The sequence below is a fragment of the Cavia porcellus genome, unplaced genomic scaffold (assembly GCF_034190915.1).
Source record: "Cavia porcellus strain 051 isolate PalLab524CR breed Dunkin Hartley unplaced genomic scaffold, mCavPor4.1 scaffold_1, whole genome shotgun sequence".
Classification (NCBI taxonomy): Eukaryota; Metazoa; Chordata; class Mammalia; order Rodentia; family Caviidae; genus Cavia; species Cavia porcellus.
The window spans coordinates 240,568,264-240,588,123 of record NW_026947484.1 but is presented as its reverse complement, the minus strand read 5'-3'; the positions used below and the strand labels follow the sequence as shown (position 1 = coordinate 240,588,123).

The 19,860-nt window shown below is 54.4% G+C and overlaps 1 protein-coding gene across 1 annotated transcript in view; it reads right to left on the bottom strand.

Moving 5' to 3' along the window:
- Nucleotides 1-968: 968 nt before the first annotated feature.
- Nucleotides 969-19,860, bottom strand: part of LOC106028364 (uncharacterized) — an 85,938-nt gene continuing 67,046 nt past the window's right edge. Inside the window, exons 5-6 of the mRNA XM_063259856.1 lie at nucleotides 8,466-8,559; nucleotides 969-3,720 (exon numbers count right to left, since the gene is read on the bottom strand). Coding sequence (XP_063115926.1) covers nucleotides 8,486-8,559 — 74 coding nt within the window. The 3' untranslated portion in view covers nucleotides 969-3,720; nucleotides 8,466-8,485. The remainder of the gene's footprint in view (nucleotides 3,721-8,465; nucleotides 8,560-19,860) is intronic.

Genomic DNA, 19,860 nt, shown 5'->3' with positions numbered 1-19,860 from the left:
AGAGAAGAAGCTCTGGTGGTTCATCTCAAACCTGTAAAGGAAGATTAGCAAGGCTGAGATTCCGCTAATCTAGCCCCACAGAGGATCCACGGATGGGAAGAACATTGCAAGGTTCAGAAACGCGGAGGTGGAAAGGCTGCCGGCTCCCAGAGTGAAGAGGCAGCACAGGGAAAGATCCAGGGCCCAGAACCAGGGAACGTGAGCTGTACCCCAAACCCCGCCAGTGACCTGCCGAAGACTTGCACAAATCCTCCTCCACAGGGGTCCAGCTCCACATCTGTCCAGGATGGGCCTGGCCTGGGTGACCTCTGCAGGCCTGCTGAGTGAGGATGTGTGAGGATGTGGCTTAGGCATGAACGTGTGGACACATGCACTGTCCTGTGTGGTGTATCTGTCACACTTGTCATCAAACTTCACAAAAGCTCGAGTCTGTTAGTCCCTCCTAAGCCCAGAGGTTTCTGGAGACACAGAGATCATCAACAATACCGACACAGGCACAGACATTGATGCTGACAGAGACAAGGCTCAGCATTAGATCCAATACACACACCTGTGGATTATACCGATACCTGGCTCTCCTCTGAGCTCCTGTCCTTAACCAGGGACACAGGCTCCCTGCTGCTGACTGTGTTCGGGGTCCTCTCCTGCCATCAGGGAGCCTCATTCCTCTTCATTCTCCCAAGTCCCCCTCGAGACCCTCTGCTCCCAGGAGCTTTCCTGGGTGTGAAAGCAGAGGAACTTGTCCTTCTAAATGCCACAGGGTCTATCTGAGCCACAGAGCGCCCTTTATGACAAACACTCACACACCGCTCTGGGGATGCTCCCTAAGGCAGACCCTGTAGGAGCCGCACATCTGCAGAGGCCGTGCACCCACAGACTCCTCTCGGCCTGTAGAGAGGATGGCATGCCCGGTCTGCTGCCCATCTCAGAAGGGGCATTTAGTGAGTGCCAGGCCAAAAGAGTCACACTTTGAAAACCAAACTTTTATTCATGCTTCGTAGCATACACACAAAGTCATTCAAGATACTTTACAACACTAAATTAAAACATCAAGGAAAACAGAAAATACAGGAGGATACATTCAGGACCGAAGAGTAGGCAAACATTTCCCAAATAGAGTTTTTCAAAAAGCACTGTACACACAAAATATAGAGAAATTAGATTTTTGCTCAATTAACAAAACACATAGAAAACAAAAGCTACCAAATATTCGTGGTATGTGCTTTCAACAAAGAACTAAAATCCAGACTGTATTTTTAATTCCCATAAGCCCATTTTTAAACATAGCATAAAAACAGAGAAAGATTGAGGCAAACAAAAAGAAATACAAACGACCAATAAACTTACTTAGGAAAGACGCTTAATATCATTAGTGGTCAGAGAACTGCAAATTAGAAGCACGGTGACTATAGCCACACTCACTACCGTGGTTCAAACTGAAAAGACTTCCGGTGTTTAGTGCTGAGAAGGGAACAGAACAGCTTGAGCTTCTCACACCTGGCTGGTAGAATTATAAGATTGTACAACTACTTTGGAAAACTCTCTGGTAACTTCTTATTACCAAACATCTTAAAAATACATTTACCCAGGATCCAGCCACTTCCTCCTGTGCAGTTACCTGAGAGAAATGAAAGTTTGCCCCCCAGAGAAACTTATGTGTGAATACTCCCAACAACATTATTCATGAAACCTCCAAGCTGGAAACAACTACAGAGTTCATCAGGAGAGAGACAGATAAACAAAATGAGGCGGAGAGAGCAGTGGAAGAGTGAGCACCAACCAAAAGGCAGGGCTGCTCATATACACGTGAGTAAACCCTAAAACCCTAAACCAGTGACCAGAGAAGGGAGGCCCAGGGAAACTCCCATGGAATTAAAATATTTTATATCCTGAGGGGGTGTTGCCTACATGGTGATAAAAACTCACTGAACTGTGCGTTTATAATACGTAATACTTCTTTTAATTATGAAGGAAGAGTAAAAATTAAGCAATTTGTTCAATGATTATTTACAAAATGCCTTCTATGTCCTGGACCTTGGCTTTAGGGCTAGGAACGTGGCTATAAGGTGTACCCATCCTCTGTCACGCGCGCACCCAAAAAGAATGAATGGGAAAATACAATCTTTGGATCTTCCAAACACACTCAGCATTCCTGTGATTGAAGTGTGGGCTTTCATAATCATTCCTTGCACACACACACACACACACAGAGAAGCAACAGGGGCTTGTGTCTTGCTGTGCTGGGTCTCTGATGTGTGGCAGCACATAAACATGTGGCTGCCTGAGCAGCCCTCACACGCGCACAGCTGAGCTCCTGCCAGAGTCCCCGGAAAAGCAGCTTCCAGGTGAGGAGCAGTGGAAGGTGCTGTCTGCCAGGGCCCTCAAGCAGGCTCCTCCCGTCCTGAGGCTCTTCCGGTGAAGGCACGGCTCTCCTCGGGCTGCGGGCTTTGCTTGCAAGCTAGAGAGGCCCCAGGAAGAGAGGAGGCAGAGCCCTTGACCTGCTGGCTCCCCGCTCCCCCACCTCCTCCTCCAGGGAGAGGAGAAATCCAAACAAAGCCTATTCTCAGGCATCCTTTCCAAGAATAACCAAGTTCTAGGGATGCCGGGTCTGGTGTGAATCAGGAAAAAATGCAGAAATCCAAAAGGCAAGGTCCAAAAACATTTCTCCCACTGAGTGCGCTATGAAAAGAAGAGACATGAGGAGGTGGCAGGGAAGGAACCCCCGGGCACCCACAGCCAGTGAGGGGAGTAATCTCCAGCTACCACTAATTTTCCTGGACAAGACCTCACCGTCAGTGACCCGGGAGGTGCCCTGCTACCTTCAAAGTTGAATCCTGTGCCAAGGAGCTTCTTGACTTGATGAGCATTCACTCCTCATCTGTAAAATGAGAGCAAGGTTCCCTGCCCTGCCCACGCCAGCGGGGTCAGGAGATGACCGCATGGGGAAGGGACCAGTGCATTGAGCTACTGTACACCTGGGTCGCGGTCCCGGCAGTGTGAGTCTCCCAGCCCTGAGGGTGTTTGTGTTCACTAAGAGAGTAGCACAGCACGACAGGGTACAGCAGGTGTTGTGGAAGCACAGACTGGACCCCAGGGCACCCCAGAGGTCAGCAGGTGCCAAGGTCAGGGCATCCTACAGTCTCAAGGGTCAGCAGGGAATGTGCCTGCGGCCAGAGGAGGGGAGAGTTTCCAGACAGAGGGAACGGTGTGCACGGCATCAGTGGCCCAGGAAGAGTGTGCTCAGCTCAGGGGAGCTTGGGGAGTCCAAGAGGTCAGCGAGTAGAAAGCAGCAGTGAAACCGCCCGGGAAGGCCGCACAAACTTCCTTCCCAGTGCCCAAGGCGAGAGCCCCAAGCTGCACGTGGCTGTTTAAATAAAAGTAAAAGTCGTGTGCATTCCTCAGAGACACACAGGGCCTGCGGGGGCTACCGTATCGAACAGCACAGCGGACAGCGTTTCCACCACCACAGAAAGTTAGCCTGGATGCACTGCCCAGGAGCCGCTCCTCCACCTCTGTGGGAAAGGAAATGAATCAGAAGCCAGTGGCCAGGAGCCCAGGTCAAACGGAGATGAGAGGGTAGAGGCAGCAGAGAGAGACTGTGAGGGTAGCAGGGACACAGCTGGGTGACCAGCTGGCCGTGAGACAGAGTGCAGAGGAGTTTAGGAGGTCAAGAGCAATGGTCCGAGTCCTGGCATGGTCAGCTAGGGAGCCAGCAGTCACCTGCGGACAGAGGAAAGAAGCGGGAGGAGGAGGGCCTGGGAGTGGAGTGAAATCCAGCGCCCAGTGCCCATCAGACACTGTGGGCTAACACCCAGCGGGTCTGCAGCCTGCTTCCAGGTTGGAGGTCGGTGGGGTGCGTGGCCAGAGCTGAGGGCCTAAGTGGCAGGGCCGAGGCTGGGTGGAGGGGTAACCGGAGCTGTGGTGGACCTGACCTTGCTGCTGGTGCTGTGTGCTCAGCCGAGAAGCCACGCGGTCCTCAGGACTGGGGCCCTGGGCTCCAGAGCTGCGGATTATGGACAGATGTCACACTGCCTGTATGAGGCTGGGGGAGCCGCAGAGGCTCCAGGGTGAGGGTGTTGTGTGCTGCTGGACCATGAGCTGCAAGAGGCTGGCACTGTCCCACTGCCTCCGCGCCCCTCCAGGGAGCACCCTGTTTTCTGGACGCCTCAGTAAACCCCAGGAGGGGTTCTTGCAGGAAGCCACTTGCAGGGGGAAACGAGATGCATGTAGGCTGGGCAGCAGCCGCGGGCACCAGCTCAGGGCATCAGGCTCAGCACCCCAGAAGGTCACTCAGGAAGGAGGCCAGGCTGGTCCCACCTCATGGCTCCCAGGACACAGGGAGGTGGCAGCGCATAGGAATGTGGTTCTCCAAAGCCACTGGGACACTTCCTGCCAGTTCACATAATTGAGTATTACAGTATTTAAATTACAAATTGAAGATTATTTTTACAGGTGTCATTTTAAATATAACACGAAATTTCTTGACATTACATCAGCTCCACAGCACAAACAGCTGCAGCGGGCCCTCAGCATGTGGGAGGCACATGGCCGGAGGGGGTCAGGTTACGGCGTGCACTGCGCAAGCACAGGCTGGGCGTGCACACGCTCACATGGCTGTGCGGGTGTGTGTGGTACCCCGGACGCCTGTGCGTGGATGTGCGTGATGGTGAACACGTGGCTCCGTGTGAGTCTGCGTGAATGAGCGTGTGGAGCTGCGGGCTGATCTCCCTGCTGAGGGCCTAGCCCCAGAGGAATTAGTGGTCATCGCTGGGCAGGGAACCAGCTGGTCTCCGCGCCCTCCTGGCTGTGACCAGCTCTTCTCCAAGGGTAAAGGGGCTGCTAGAGGTGGTCCACGGTGGTGCTGCAGTGCCCTCCAGTGGACACCATCCCCTCCCCAGCTGCCAGCTGGATCCACAAGTGAAAAGATGCTGCTTGTACCTTCCTGATACCAGCGCCCGGGCACCAGTCCTTGGTACCACTCCTGAGTATACAGGAGGAGCCTATCCTGCACCACCACCACCACCACCACCACCACCCCTGCCAGCTCTCCAGACCAAAGACTGGAGACTGGAGCCCAGCTTCAGTTCTCCAAGGGGCCCTTCAGCCCCTCTGTGCTGGGCCAATCACAGCCTGAAGACAGAATCTGTGGCTGCCGGGGAGGCACCTCCATATTCGAGGGTATTGCCAGGTCAGTGTCTTCCAGAAAGTCCCCTGAGACCGCAAGCAGGTAGGGGCCCCTCCCCGCAACTCCTCCTTAGGCCACCTTAGGAGATTCCCTGCTCTGGGCACAGCATGGAACAAGACATAGAGCAGACTCCGCAAACAAACAGTGTTCATTTGCACTTCTGCAGACCCAGCTGCAAGGCCCCTGACCTTGCTGAGGAAAGCTCTGCCCTGTGCGCTGGTCTGCAGGGGCAGCCGCTGTGTTTGACAAGTGAGCAGGGTGTCATTCTGGGTGGCTACTTACAGAGCAGAAGAGAGAGGTATCACGCAGAGGCTTAAATCTACCAAAAGAAGAACTCTGGGCCTCCACTCCTGCAAAACGGTATTCCTGGCACCCCCAGGCACATACCAAGCCATCTGGTTACCAGTGAGGTGCAGCAGGAAGCCACACAGGCAGCAGCTTGGCTCAGCCAGGGCCCTCAGACCCAGTGGAAGCATCTGCTGTCCTGGGAGCTGAGACAGGGGACACTGCAGAGGAAAGCAGAGCCATCTAAACATGGGCACTGCAGGACCAGAGAGAGCCAGCCAGGGACTCCACACCAGAATTTAACAGACAGGCCAGGCCTGCACGGGTCCCAGATGTGCAGACCCACACACCCGCTGAATTACTTACTTACCCAGGACAAATGCCTGGCACCCACAGCATACAGGAGGAGGGGCTTACAGTGGCTCATGGATTTCAGAGGGTGCAGTGCGTGGTTGGTTGCTCCGAAGCGGAAAGAACCTGCAGGAAGGGTACTGCAGGGGAAAGCCGCAGCCAGGAAGGAGAGAGGAAAGGCATCTGCTGGGGACCGCAGTGCTCGGGTGACCTAACTCTTCCAACTGGGTCCCACCCCCTAGCAGCGCATACAACTACGAATCTGTCAGTAGATTAACTCAGTGGTGAGTGCAGCACCCCCACGGTCCACACACCTTCCAGGCGCCCTGCTCCAACAAAAGAGACTTCAGAGGGGTATTTTAGATCTACCATAACGGCCTCTGAGGCTTAGTCTACCCAGCAGAGCAGGCCACATCCAGACGTTCAGGCTCAGCTGCCTGGCTCTCCTCTCCTCTCGCTCCAACACTGTTGGCTCCCTTTAGGGAACAGAGGAAAGGTCGAAACATCTGAGCAGTACAGTATGGAACAGGAAGGGGGCCCATTGTTTTTACAGTGCACCAGATCCACCACGAAAGACCCACTGTGTGAGCCAGAAGAGTCCAAGAAGGTTCCTCCTTGGCTGTGTCCAGAGTGTCTGTGACTGCTCAGCCCCAAAGCTGGGAGCAGCCCCTGCCCTGCAGGCCTCGGAGGTCCCTTTTGAGCTCTCCACTCAGGTCCCAGCTTGGAGCTTGGAGCCAACTCCTCCCAACACTCACCTGTCCTGTCATTTCCTACCACTTGGGGCTGAGACAGAGGTGCATTCAGGTGGCAGGGACTCAGAGCTCCTGGCTGCAAAAGAAAGCCCGGAACTTGCAAGAAGAAAAACTCATCCAAGAGGTGGAGCAGTTTGTTGGCTGCTCCCTGACCTGACTTCTGGTCTATCACTCTCCTCCGGGTGGCCGCTTTCAACACAGTGACCTTTCTCTCTGTTATTGCTAGCATCATTCTAGCTCCTCTTATAACTGACCCTTGTCGCCATCTGTTTAAAAATGGGAGAGCAAGAGAATCGTGACATGCTGAGAGCAGATAACACATGTCTCGAACCCGGTTCCCCGCCTGCATGGCAGCCTTCCTGGGAGCCCCCTTGGGAGGAGCAGTCGTCACGCCCAGCTATCTCCACCTGCCCGTCCTCAGCGAGCCCCTCCCTCCCTGAAAGCTGCAGCTTTCAGACAGTAATCCACCTGGCCAGCAGCTGAGTCCAGCGGTGATGGCCGTGGGGAAGGAGGCAGAGTCGCAGTGGGCAACAGCGTGTCTTCCCCATCCGGGGAAACAGAATCCGTGTCGTCCTGCCCCGCTCATCTTTCGTCACTGCTAAATGCTCGAACTCTGTGCTGGGCAGCATCTGAGGATCATTTCATGGAACGTGACCACAAAACTCCCAAACAGATACAGCTGCCTTCCCTGGACAAGGACGCAGGACAAGACTGTGCCACCTTCCCCGCCCTCAGACCGGGCCTTCCCTCCCATCTCAACGCCAGTTTGCCTGGTTCGCAGTTTTTCAATGAACTTCAAGAAGCTACAGTGGGTCCCAAGCGTTTTTAAATGGAAGGGTGCATAGTACATCGTACAGGTCAGCGTTGGTTCAGACGTGCAAAGGTGCACGCACACAGAGCGTGTAAATGCTTACGATGCTAAGTCCCTTTTTTGCGATGGGCCATGGTTTAAATTCTCTAAATGCGGTTCTCTGGCCTCTCCCCCACCATCCAAGTCCCCCTGTAGGAATTCCTAACCCGTTCTCCCCACCTTCCGTGCTATAGGTGTCTCATCACGGCCCACCCCGGAACCCTGCTGCCCCAGTGTGCAGGTGCAGTCACAGGAGAGCCTGCGGTGGAGGCAGCGTGTCTTAAGCCGGCAGGATGGACAGAGTCCTCAGACATCCTCACCACCGGCTTCCCCGGCCGAGGTGCTTCCGTGTGCCTGCAGCACTGATGTTTCCCAGAAGAGGCTTAATGGCGCCTTCCTCTCCGAGCTGTCAGGTTAGTGCCTTTGTCTGCGGAATTAGCACAGGTGCACCTGCAGACTGCTGTCCTCATTAAACTATTTTCTGCATCGTGCGCCCATAAGGACGGCTCCAGGGGGCCTTTAAACAGGCGCTTCATTGCAGTAGCCTCTCCAGATGGGAAGAGCTGGCCCCAGTTTCACCACCTGAGTGGGGGAAGCCCAGGCCCCTCTGGATTTTCCGTCACAGGCCCCCAGCCCTCACGGAGGCAGAGAGGTCATGGGAGGGCCCCCTCCAGGCCTTCGTCTCCCTGGCCGGTACTCCCTTCCGTCCCATTCCTTCCCTGTTGGCATCCTCAGGCCGTAGCCCGGCGCCGGGACACAGTGTGAGTTCCTGCTCTGGCTGCCCCTCCTGCATCACAGAGGTTTTCTGGTGACATCCCAGGGGAGGTAGGGGTCCCTGGGTGGAAAATCCCTGCAATCACCCCACGCCACACCTGCTGCCTCTGCCCCTGCTCACCACCCCGACCTCTCTGCAGCTCTGGGCCCAACTTGCCCTACACAGCCTTCCACAGCTGCTGAGCCCCAAACATCCCCTAAACACTGGTCAGGGTCAGGCTTAGGGGTGGGCAGATGCAGCCAAGTCCTCAGTGACCAATCCGCTCACCTCTTTCTGGAGGATCAGAGTCAACACCCCAGGAATTCGGAGGCGGTGAGTGGGTAGAAGTGGAGGTTCCCAGGAATAGCAGCTGCAGTGAGACCTGGAAAATAGGAGAGTGCACCCAGAAAACAAGCAGGAAAGAGGGCCCAGTGGAGAGAAGGAGAGGACACAGATGTGCGGGGGGAGAGGCCGATGAGCAAAGCCAGAGGCTGCGGTTTATAGGGGAGACGGAGAGGGCCCTTAGGACAGAGCTCTCGGATCAGTGGGAATGGAGCCAGGCCCAGGACATGGGCACCCCAACCCCTGAGGTCACCTCATGAGCCCCAGCAACCGAGTCCCCATCAGCACCTCCCTGGACATGGCCAGGCTTGGCAAGAGCAAATGAGGACACAGCACTGAGGTCACTCTCCACTCCGGGCAGCTGGTCCCCAAGTCAATGGCACCTTCTCTCCCCCAGTCTCGTTGCCTCACCCTCCTGCCCTCCTCCTGCTCTCTTGAATGGGGGGATTGGATATTCACTCAGATGGCACCCCCTTTTCTCAGGTCAGGGTGGAGAGAAAAGACAAGGACGAACTTCATTTCAATAGAGGGCAAACAAAGCAGGGACTGAGGCAGACATTAGGCATGGTGGGAGCTCAAAGCAGGCATCCGCCCCCATCTAGGGGCCTCAGAAGAGCTCCCCAAAAAGCTGTAATACAGCTGAGTCCTGCAGGGAGAGTAGAGAGCCAGGAGAAAGGGAGGATGATGGACATTTCAGGCCAGGGAATTGCCAGAGCCGGGCAGAGCAGCTGGGACAGCCAGGGTAGCAGCACTGGCCTCTGAGCTAGGACAGCACGGCAGGGGTGCCGGGGGTGCAGGAGCCCACCCAGGGCTGACTCCTCCAAGGAAGAGAAAGGCGCACTAGGTCCTAAAGGGAGACCTGAAGGCATCTGAGGGAGCAGAAGTGACATTTCCCTTCCCCGGGGTCACCCAGACAGGACAGCTCCTCCCTGCTCAGAGCTGCCCCGCATCACCCACAGGTTTGTCCTCAGGAGACGTTTTCCCCAAGACCTTTCTTGGACACAGAAAGAGTCACTGTCTTCCTTATGGTTGTTCCCAGACCAGATTCCAAGGAGCTGCTCCCACTGTGGCCTAGAGAGAGAGTGGAGGCCAGGGACGGGGTTAGGAGAAGTACAGAAAGTGGATTTGAAAGGGCGGGAGAGAAATCCAATTAGGTCCCTCCGCCATGAGACTGTCTTCAGGGCAGTTAAACTGGGCAAGATCACTGCAGTCCGTTCAGGTTGTTCTACTGCAGACACAATTTTGAGATGGAGAGAAAGAAGCCCCCCATGGTGAAAGGTGACCTATTAAGAAGCCCACAGGCATTTATTTGATTGTAGGTTTAGAAAAATTCTAGCAATTTGACACCTTGAAATACAAAAGCAGATTTATCTCTGTCTTTGATATGTAAATCAGCATAAAATCTGGGCTGGGATTGATCCTATTTTTAAGAGATGGCATAAAATATGGGTAATTAGGAAACATGAAACAAAAGCAGCAGATATAAAAGCAAAATTAACTCATTAGGGAGCAGGAAGCCTCTCAGGTTTGTGGCTACCTGGCGCGGACTCTGCCCTCCATCCGGGAGGCGCCTTTGCCACAGTATTAGCAGGACCCGAGGTCTAACACGTCCTGCCGACGTCTGTGGACTTCCTCACCTCCAGGCCCGCTTTCTGGTGAAGGGCAGATCGCTCCTCACTGGGAAATGAGTTCCCCAGGGCTTCCGGCCTCCTCCTTCTGACGGGAGCCCTGATCCACCTGCCTGTCCCCTAAACCGCCTCTCTGCGTCCACGCCGGGTCCTGCTAAGGCCAGCTCCCCTGCAGGAGAGATGTGCTTGGTGGGAGCTCCTCTGTGCCACGGTTCTGATCAGTAAGGGGCAAAATCCGCAGGGCACCTGAGGGTCTCCTCCTTCCCAGCTCCTGCTGGGAGCTCAGTTTTGTCTAGGACGTTCCTGAAACCTTGCATGGCTCCTGAAAAGCACTTAGCACCTCACTTTTTGGTTCTTTTTCCTCCTTCTATTTATTCCACAGCCTTTTTAGCTCCACGTGGAGCATGTGCCTCCCTCATAATTTTATCTCAGTGAAGAAGTAGGCAAGGAAATGCCCGCCAGGCACCAACGGGGTCCTCCTCCACGTAAATCTAAGTGAAGTGAGTCCAAACGCCTGGCCACGCGCGGGGAAACACAAAGGACCTCTTCAGCAGCCCCGAGTCTTCCTAGGTCAGCTCATGTCCGAGGTCACCCACACACCTGGGACATCCTTTCTTCAGTGGGCGTTTTTCCACCACACGAAAGACCCAGCCACGGACCTACCTGCCTCCAGGGCTGACGGCACACATGTGCTTGTGGACGGTAATTTTACTGTTGGTTTAGGGTGGTGACAAATGATCATGTCCCCCCAAACTGCCCCAGCTTTGAATATGAGTTGTCTTGCTCTTGGGAATTCTCTGAGCAGCCCCCTGGGACTCCACCACCCTCCCGTCTCGTTCCCCAGATCGCTTCTCTCCGAGATCTGGATTCTATCCAGTTCTCCTGCTCTCCCGTTAAACCAGGTCTGAACCTCACTTCTAAACCAGTGACTTGTGGAGATAGTTTTCTAAACAAATTCAATTTCTTCTTTAAGAAAAGCTTTGCACCATCTACTAAGAAAAATATCTTTCACTGAATCAATGGCTTGTTTCTATGTGTTGTTATGAGTACATAGGAAATATATTCACTGTGATCAGGAAATCAGAAAAGATATCCCAAAGAAGCAACCCCTAAACTGAGCTCTGACAAAGAAAAAAGCAGAACTGGCCAAGGGCCGAGGGAAAGAGCTTCAGACTCAGGAAAAACACACACAAAGGCCTAGGAGCGAGAGAGGACCTGGTATGTTTAGGGAATTGCAAAAGGTTTGTGGAGGCTGGAAGAACAGTGCCAGCCGAGGGGCCGAGATGAAAGGGACAGAAGAGGTGGCGAGGCCAGCTCGTACCGCTCTCTCAGAAAGGCAGGCCTTCATCTGGTCCAGAAGGCAACAGGAAACCACTGAAAGGTTAGGCAGAAGGGCCTGAATGGCTCCTTCCTCTCTGAGCTGGCACACAGTCACTTTAGAAACATCACTCTGTCTGAAGGAGGGAAGCCAATTACTAAGAGGCAGGACTCAAGCCGAGGCTGCTGTGGTCCCTCATGGGAAAGATGAGAGAGGCCTCGATGAGGGGACCATGGGGGAGAAAGCGTAGACACCTCCAAGAGATGGCAAAGAGGACAGGAGTGACAAGGACAAAGCGTCTGTGGCACCCCAAGCCTCTGGGCTAGGTGGCCGGGGCGGCTGCTGCTGCTGGCTAAGGTGAAGGACACAGGAGTGGCAGTGAGGGAGCCTGGGCAGCAGGCACCTTCCCTGTCCTTCGTCCCTAGTACAAAGGCCACCGTGTTTTCACCCTGGAATGGCTTCCTCAAAAGCCTCCAGCTCCTGCAGACACCCCCTCCAAATTCACCCACCAGAGGGACCTAAAGAGACCACAAGGAGGAGAAACAAGCACACGCCCTGCCTCGAGGTGGGGAGACATGACAGAGGAGTCCAGCAGCCTTGAAGTGGGCCACCTCTCCTCGCCCGATGCTGCACCCATCCTTGGAGTGGGGTTCCAGGAGGCCTGATACCCAGCCTAACCTCCATCTGGTCCACTGAGCCTCCTCCAAGCCTGGAGAGGGAGCCTTGGTCTGTTCTTTTGCACGACAGAGCCATTCATCAAGTCTGAGAAAGCCAAGCACGAAGGTAACATCACTTAGCCAGGCTGCAATTAGCAGATTAGCGGCTTGTTGCTCTTGTCCTGTGTCCCACTCGATGACCTCACGACAGCCCAGGGAGCCTCAGCCCTGGGCCACTCCAGGAAAGGGCCTAGCGACTTCCCTGGCAACAAAATCCCCCAGCCTGTCACCATGAGTTTCCCCATTGTAGAGCTAAACTACAATTGATGTTCTGTCTCTATCAATTTCTCAGGAATGCTGGGACGCGAGCCCAGTATTAATGAAGACAGCAGAAAGGAAGGCATGAGCTTGGCTCCTCTCCAGGGCTGACAGAGATCGTGGATCCTGAGTCATTCCTGGAGACCTGCAGAGGCCCAAACAAGGCAAAACAACGGGGCCCAGGTCACACACCGGCTCAGCAGAGGAGACTGATCCGAGAAGACTCGGAGTTTTCTGCCGGGAAAAATAGGCCCAGTATCGTCCCTTGAGGCTCAGGTATCATTTTCACCATCAGACAAAGGCAATGTGACTCCAGGCTACAAAGGTATACCCACTGGTATATGCCATGGTAGCGGGCATGCGTGTGCACACACACACACACACCGTGTGTGCATGCAGAGCCCGCTTGGCACATTAGGGGACCAGTACAAAGCCAGAACCGCTACTCATGCAAGGAGCTAGTGCCGTGCCCCTGTGCATCTGACCGAGTTCCTGGTCACTCTCAGATCAGCCTCTCAAAGCAGAAGCCCTTCTAGGCCACAAGCAGGAGAAGCCTTGATTGGTGTGGGAGCCTCACTGGTCTCAAATTAAAATCCAATAAAATGCTTGTCTTCATCTCAGCCTGAAAAATGAACAGAAAGTGGCCATTGGCTCCTGCTTGTCAGACTGTCATTTGGGGGCGTCTGGTTCCTGAACCTCTTAAAAGCATGTAGGAACCTTAATCCTCCAAACCGTCCTGTTCCTTAGCTGTCTGGCTCCAGCTCAGCTACAACAACCCAGCCAAGTAAACCATCAACCCCACTGAGCCAGTTTACCACGCCACATGTGAATCTGCACAGGATTTGGAGAATGCAGCCAGCTCTGCAGGGACAAGGTGACCTGAAGGTGACCATGCACCAGGTAGAAACTTGGAGTCAGCTGTCCCTGCTCGTGAGTTTTCAAGAGACTCAGGCCATCGTGAATGGAAGGCACCACCTGCGAGCGCCTGATACAGGAGCCCTAACATCCTCCAAGATGGCCGAGGCAGCACAGGAAGGAGGCTAACTTAGGTGGCCAGGCCCCCTCACCTGGGGATGTACGAGCTGAATTAGGAGAGCGCGGAATGCCACCCTCCCGGGCCAGCACCTTAGGGGGACACACAGCACACACCAGGCGGGCATCAAGGTCCATGGCTCCTACGTGTACCACCAAGCATTAGCTGGGAATTTAATTCACAACAGTTACGGTAACTATAATGGCTGTTACCAGAAGGAGAGTGAAAGAAACAGGACAGGGATGTACGGAAGGAAGAGCAGAAGGAGATCGCAGAGGCAGCCAAGGCCTCATCCGGGACCCAGCGCGACAGACGCGGGCAAAGGCCCGCGAAGTGGACCCCGCCTTGCAAACAGCACCATGTGTGGAGAAACGGGCCGGGCTTGGGTGGAGACGGTTCTTTATTCTGAGACAGTCCCTGTCCTGACAGAAGACAGTGTGGGCTTGGTCTCTTGTCTCAGAATTGTGGCAAAGGCTCAAAGTACTGGAAAACAGGTGTTGAGTACCCTCTTCTAAATTCAGAATCACCATCTCCCTCACCGTCTGCTCCCCCATACGGGAACCACCATGAGCATCCAGCTTCTGTCCACACAGAAACTGAGCAGCCACGGGAGGTGGTCTGCGAGCTCGGAGGAAACCATCGGAGAGGAAAGGCATCTATAACACAAAGGAAGATGTGCCCAAGAAGCACTTGTGATGAGCAGCGTCACAACAGCTGTGGGCTGAACCGTGTCCCCCAAAATACAAGTGCTGAGGTCTGAAGTAGTGACGCCTCTGAGCACGACTTTCCCTGGAAACAGACCTTGCAGACATAGTGAGCCAAGATGTGGTCACGTAGGTTCCGGGGGGCCTCTCCTCCAACATGACTGCTGTCTTTAGAAATGGGAACTCCTGGGGAGACCGGCGCTGTGATGCACAAGCCAAGAAACCACCAGAAGGTGAGGAAGAGGCTTGAGACGACTCTGCCCTGACACCTTCAGAGGGCGAGTGGCCCTGCCAGCGCCCTGACTTTGGACTTCTGGCTTCCAGAACTGCTAGGCAATGAACTTTCTGTTGTTCTGAGCCACCTCCCACCTCCCCTGTTGTGATGTTTTGTTAGAGCAGCCCTAGAAACTAATGAGGAAGACGTGTGAGAACAAAAGACACTCATTTCATGCACTTGTCTGGGGTCTGCTTCTGTTACCTGAGCAAGGAGAAATAAAACAGGAGAGGACCAGTGTGGAGGGAGATGACAGGGAAAGGGGCCCAGAATACTCTGCCCGGCTTCCCGGCTCCCAGGAGGTATGAAAGAGACCTGTGGCCTGGGGCTGGCAGCCACGGCCGATGAGTTTGTGACAGCATTTGGCAGAAAACTACACAGTCAGTGGGAGGGAGCCTGCTGGGTGAGGGGGCTGCTTGCCCTCTGCCGGCTCTCCTCTCTACCCCAAGACACCCACCTACGACTGCTTGCACACGCACACGCATGCACATTCTTTCAAAATCTCTGCAGCCAAGAAGTTAGAAATAGCAAGCTGGAAATTTCTGGGTGGAAAGATTAAAGTCGAATTTGAGATTGAAGAGGGTTTGAAATGTTAAATATAAGTCAAATTATAAAGTAAGATTATTCAAGAAATCAAGTGTGATAGAAAAGGTGACATATCCAGAAGCACTATCGTGTGTGAAAAGGAGACGCCAGGCGGTAACGGTGAGTGTAAACTTCAAGGTCTAGACTCTTCAAAACCAATATGGAAAGCAATGAATTATAGTATCACGTGGCTTTGCAGTGAGGAGATGGAGAAGCAATGTCACCAGGAATCAGAAGAGGGCTGGAGGTCACCACAGAATGGAGTGGTCAAGGAAACATCGTAGGCTGAAGCTGGAGCTGAGCCTCAAATGCAAGGACCGGCCGCAGGTAAGTGGAGCCCAGACAGAAGAGGAGGTGGCATCTTTCTCAGGGAAGTCACGAGCAAAGGCCTCCCCTGGGGTTGATGCTTGTGAAGTACTCGTGAATCTAAATTCTAAGAAACTGACTGTGCGTCCCAAGACACAGGTGAGGAGGGATCGGATGCTTGGGGACCAGAGACCAAATGTGTTGGACAGGGAAGCTACCCAGAACAAAGACTAGAGGAGAGAGACGGGTCCTTCCACGGAAGGTGGTCAGGGCCAAGCTCAGTGGAATGGACCCAACCATGTGTCCTCAGACAACTACTGGCCGCCCACGTGTCCAGCCTCTGGGGCTGTGCTGACCTGCACTCTGCATCCTGCATTCTGAGAGTGGTCATCGTGGGCTAACTGCAGGACAACTGGAGGACACTGCTGGCCAGGAGCTCTCAGAGAGCAGCCTCGAATTCCAGCTCGGCTTCACAAAGCACCTGAACCTCCAGCGTTTGGGGGGCAGCCGCCCTCCTGCTCGGAGGCAGAATCGGCTATGAAGTTTATCAGAGTGTTTTGTCTGGCTTCTGGCCACCAGAAAAAAAAACAAAGAGGAAAGAGGAAAGATGTGGACTATTGGCATGGAAGGCCTAATGACAAACACGTTTGCAAATGGTCTGCGCAGAGCCTGCCCTCGCTGTGGCCTGTTTGGGTTTCTCCCATGCTTAGAAGCCACAGCCAGGTGCCGGCTGCAGCAATAACACCTCCTCCTTCCCGAACCAGGCCTAGCATGGGCGGCCTCGGGTCTCAGGGGTTGGTCCCTGCCCTACCGTCCGATCAGCTACCCCTGCCACACGTTTTGCTGTTATGGGGAAAGCCCTGGCCCACACTTGCTGCAGGGTGAAGGGCACTGCAGGCCCACGCACAGGCACTGTCCTAACTGCAGGCCCTCCTCACGGAATCACCGGGATCCTCCCCTTCATTTTACAGATGAAAAGGCTCAGGCTCAAAGATCACACGCTTTGTGTTTTTCCGAGCTCCTTGACAGGAGAGCTATCCAAATTATTAAAGAAATTTAAGATTCATAGATGTCAGAGCCGCATGGCTTTTGATCTCATCGCCCTCGGGCCCTTAGAGCTGAGGTCAGAAGAGGAAGCTGACTTACCCAAAGCTGTCCGGGATGGGCAGAGAACGTGCTGCGTGCCCCCTGTCCCACCGCAATTTGGAGGAATCCTAAAGACAAAATTGGGGGTTGAGGAAGGGCCGCAGATGGCCAGCCGGAGACCATCGGTCGGCCTAGGCCTTCATCCTGCAGGCCCCAGACTCTTGGACACTTTCCTCACATGTGGTAAGGACGCTGCTACTTGTGGAAAATGCAGGAATAAACAGCCACACATGGCGTCCGGATGCTGTCACACCAAGGCCAGGCCAGGCTAGGCCGCGTCCACATCTCACCCGTGGAAGCCACGCCCTCTGCTCTCCACACTCTGAACAACCCTCCACCAAGCACGCAGGGAGAGCATGCTGGCCACGCTCAAGGATGGAAGGACCGTGCCAACACCGGAACGCACATTATCCATTATAAACAGAATGTCCACTTGGATAAACTCTTCTAACTCACCAGCAGACCCGTTCACGATGTCACTTAGGAAGGAAACCAGGAGAACAAAGAAGCAGAGAAGCCAAAGAAGGGAAGACAAGACTTGAGAGCGAGTCACTCTGGGGTAACTTGCTAACTGCGCTCTGACCCGGGGCACGTTAGGTGGGATCCCAACCCCTGCCCGGCGCACTTGGCCTGGTAAACCTGGAGAGAAGGCTCGGACAGGGCCCAGCCTGGCAGCAGTGACTCAAGACCAGGAATCCCAAGCCTGGGACGCCCAGCTACCCCATCCAGCTCCTATCAGTGCACAGGCACCCAAAGGTCTAACACTGATCCAGCTTCAGGCGGACCAAGCCCAGGCCCTGACCAGTAAGAAACAGACTGCACTGTGCAGGAGGCCCCAGGCCCCACCAAAGCAAAAGCCCTTCTGTCTCAAACCCAGGGTCCAGCAGGTCGGGACGGCTCCTAAATCCAGACGACGTAGGCAGAGACTGGCCTAGCGCCCACACGTGGAAAGAACATGGACGGAGGAGTTGGGGCCGTCTGCCGTCAGTTCTCGGCATGGCAGAGATGCTGGCTGAAACCCACATCCTCTCCTCGGGCGCACAGACCCGAGCCCCAGCCTCCTCTGCGGCTCAGGGTGGCCCCGTGCTGGAGCTCCAGCCTGCCGAATGTGGATGGCAGTGCTGTGCCCCCTGCGAGGCCTGGCCCATTAAACCCTCCATGTGGAGTCTTCCTTCTCCTCCCCATCTGCCCGCCAGATACAGACGCCCAGGGGAGCAATCCACAGCCCAGGGGAAGGGAAGCAAAACCACAAGGTGGAGGGAGGCAAAGTCCCTCAGAGAACGCGTCTCGTGTCACCTGGACAGACACCAGGGACAGAACGCTGCGCTTCGTATAAGAAATAATAATTCTGTTTTAAGCCACTGAATTCGGGGGGCATGTTTTGACCACACAACCACTAATAATGTTATTTGCTCTGCCGTCACAGCCCTTAACGTGGATTCCTGAGAAGACTCCACAGGGCCTGGCACCCGAGCCAGATTTCCAGAGTCCTGCCGTCAGCCTGGCGGGAGGTGCCCTATGAAGCCCGGCCCTTTCCTCTCTAGACTAAACCACCTCCCGGCATCCTTCCCCTACAGGTTCAGACCTTACTGGTCCTGCATTTGTACCCCCTGCCAAACCAGAGCTATCTCCGCAGCCACAGGTGCCAAATGTGAGTGGCCCTTTGCTCCTCCAGGCAAACACTGTGTCGTGGAACTCACTTCTGCCCACAGGAGGCTCTGTTGACTCCCCACACCTCAGTGTCCCTTGTCCCTTCTTGAGCGAGGCCAGTCAGCACCCACAGGCAGGGCAAGAGCTTCAGGTCACAGCACCTGGCTCGCTCCTCTCTGGCCCTCTGGTCCTCACTCAGGCCAAGTGCAGTGTTCCTTCCGCTCAGGGCACCCACCGGAGTCCACGAGGAGAAGCAGCAGCAGTGGCTCTCCCCACATGGGGCAGGCAGTCCACCGCTTCCACCTCTTAGCTGGGGCCATTCCAAGTCAGCTGACCCATCGGAGTCTCCACGTTTGGAGTCTGCACACTCGTCTCTGGTGCTGTGTTTTCACATGAAAGGTGGGGACAAGAGAGCATCCTTGCAGACTTAGCAATGTTGCTGTAGCAGCGAAAGGAGATAAAGTGGAAGCATTTTGAGCTATAAAACAGACTTACGAAGTCCCAACGAGGCATCATGAGGCTCCCCCCAAGCCCTGGGTGCCGCTCCCCAAGTGCTTGTGCATATTTGTATTTCCACCTCTTATACAACACCCAACACAAGCCGACGTCCCCCTCCTCTTCTGAACAACCGCTACCCTAATGGTCCATTTTTATTGCTTCTCTCCTGCTGTAAAGATTCCAGAGTTTAGTGCTTTATCTCTAAGGCAATTTAGTTTTATGCACTAATATTCTGCTAACTGGCTAAGTGAAGAGTGCGTGCATGTGTGTGTGTGTGTGTGTGTGTGTGTGTGTGTGTGTGTGTGCGTGTATGACTTGCCTTCCACACTACACTGGCAGGATCATCCTGTGTTCCTGTGAGTCGTCTCCCTGTATCCCAGCACACATGCTCCTTAGCAAGGGTCCACAGAGCAGAGCAAGGACCCCAGAACACACTGTCAGAGCGCAGGAAACGGAAACTTCACCAAGCGTGTGTTGCTCGAGTTGAGTTTCAGAAGATGAACGGATGTTAGCCCAGCAAGGGAACAGTCTGTGCAAAGGCCAGGACACTTCCCGAGCTCAGGGATGAACCTCAGTGAGGCCAGCTCATGGGTCCAGGCTCGCAGTGGTGGAAAGGAGTGGACACCTCTGTCTGCGCAGGTGCTGGGTAACAGGAGCCACAGCTGTCCCCGAGCAACGACGGAGAGGAAAATCTGGAGGACACATGAGCCTCAGCACAGCTGCAGCTTTCTGCCACTTCTAAATTCTGCTGTTCTGTTTCCTTTCTCTCTCAAGGAGGGGACTCAGAAAGGCCCTCAGGACCAGCCTAAGTGTCCATGTGCAGCCTGGCCCGGACCCAGGCATCGGGGCCACAGCAGCCAGGGCACCGCGGGCTGCCCAGGCTGTCTAGGTGCCCCTCCTCCAGGGTGCCCCGCCTGCCTGCCTGCCAGCCAGAGGACAGCCGTACAGTATGCCAGCCCCTGCCTCCTTTGTGCTCCATATTCATATTTTCTTGACACAAACCATACAAAGTTTCAACACTTGGAGACGGCAAAGTAAACCACTTGTACATACCAGGTCTGGTAACACTTTATATAATAGGCCAGTTAGTTAATGCTGCACTACAATAAAAATGCTCTTCCAAGTACACATTACGTCCTCATTAATGCCAAGTGAGTTCAGAATGATTAATGTTATGACAATAAATAACCAGGAGATCACGATAGCTGCCAGACTGCAGCCCACG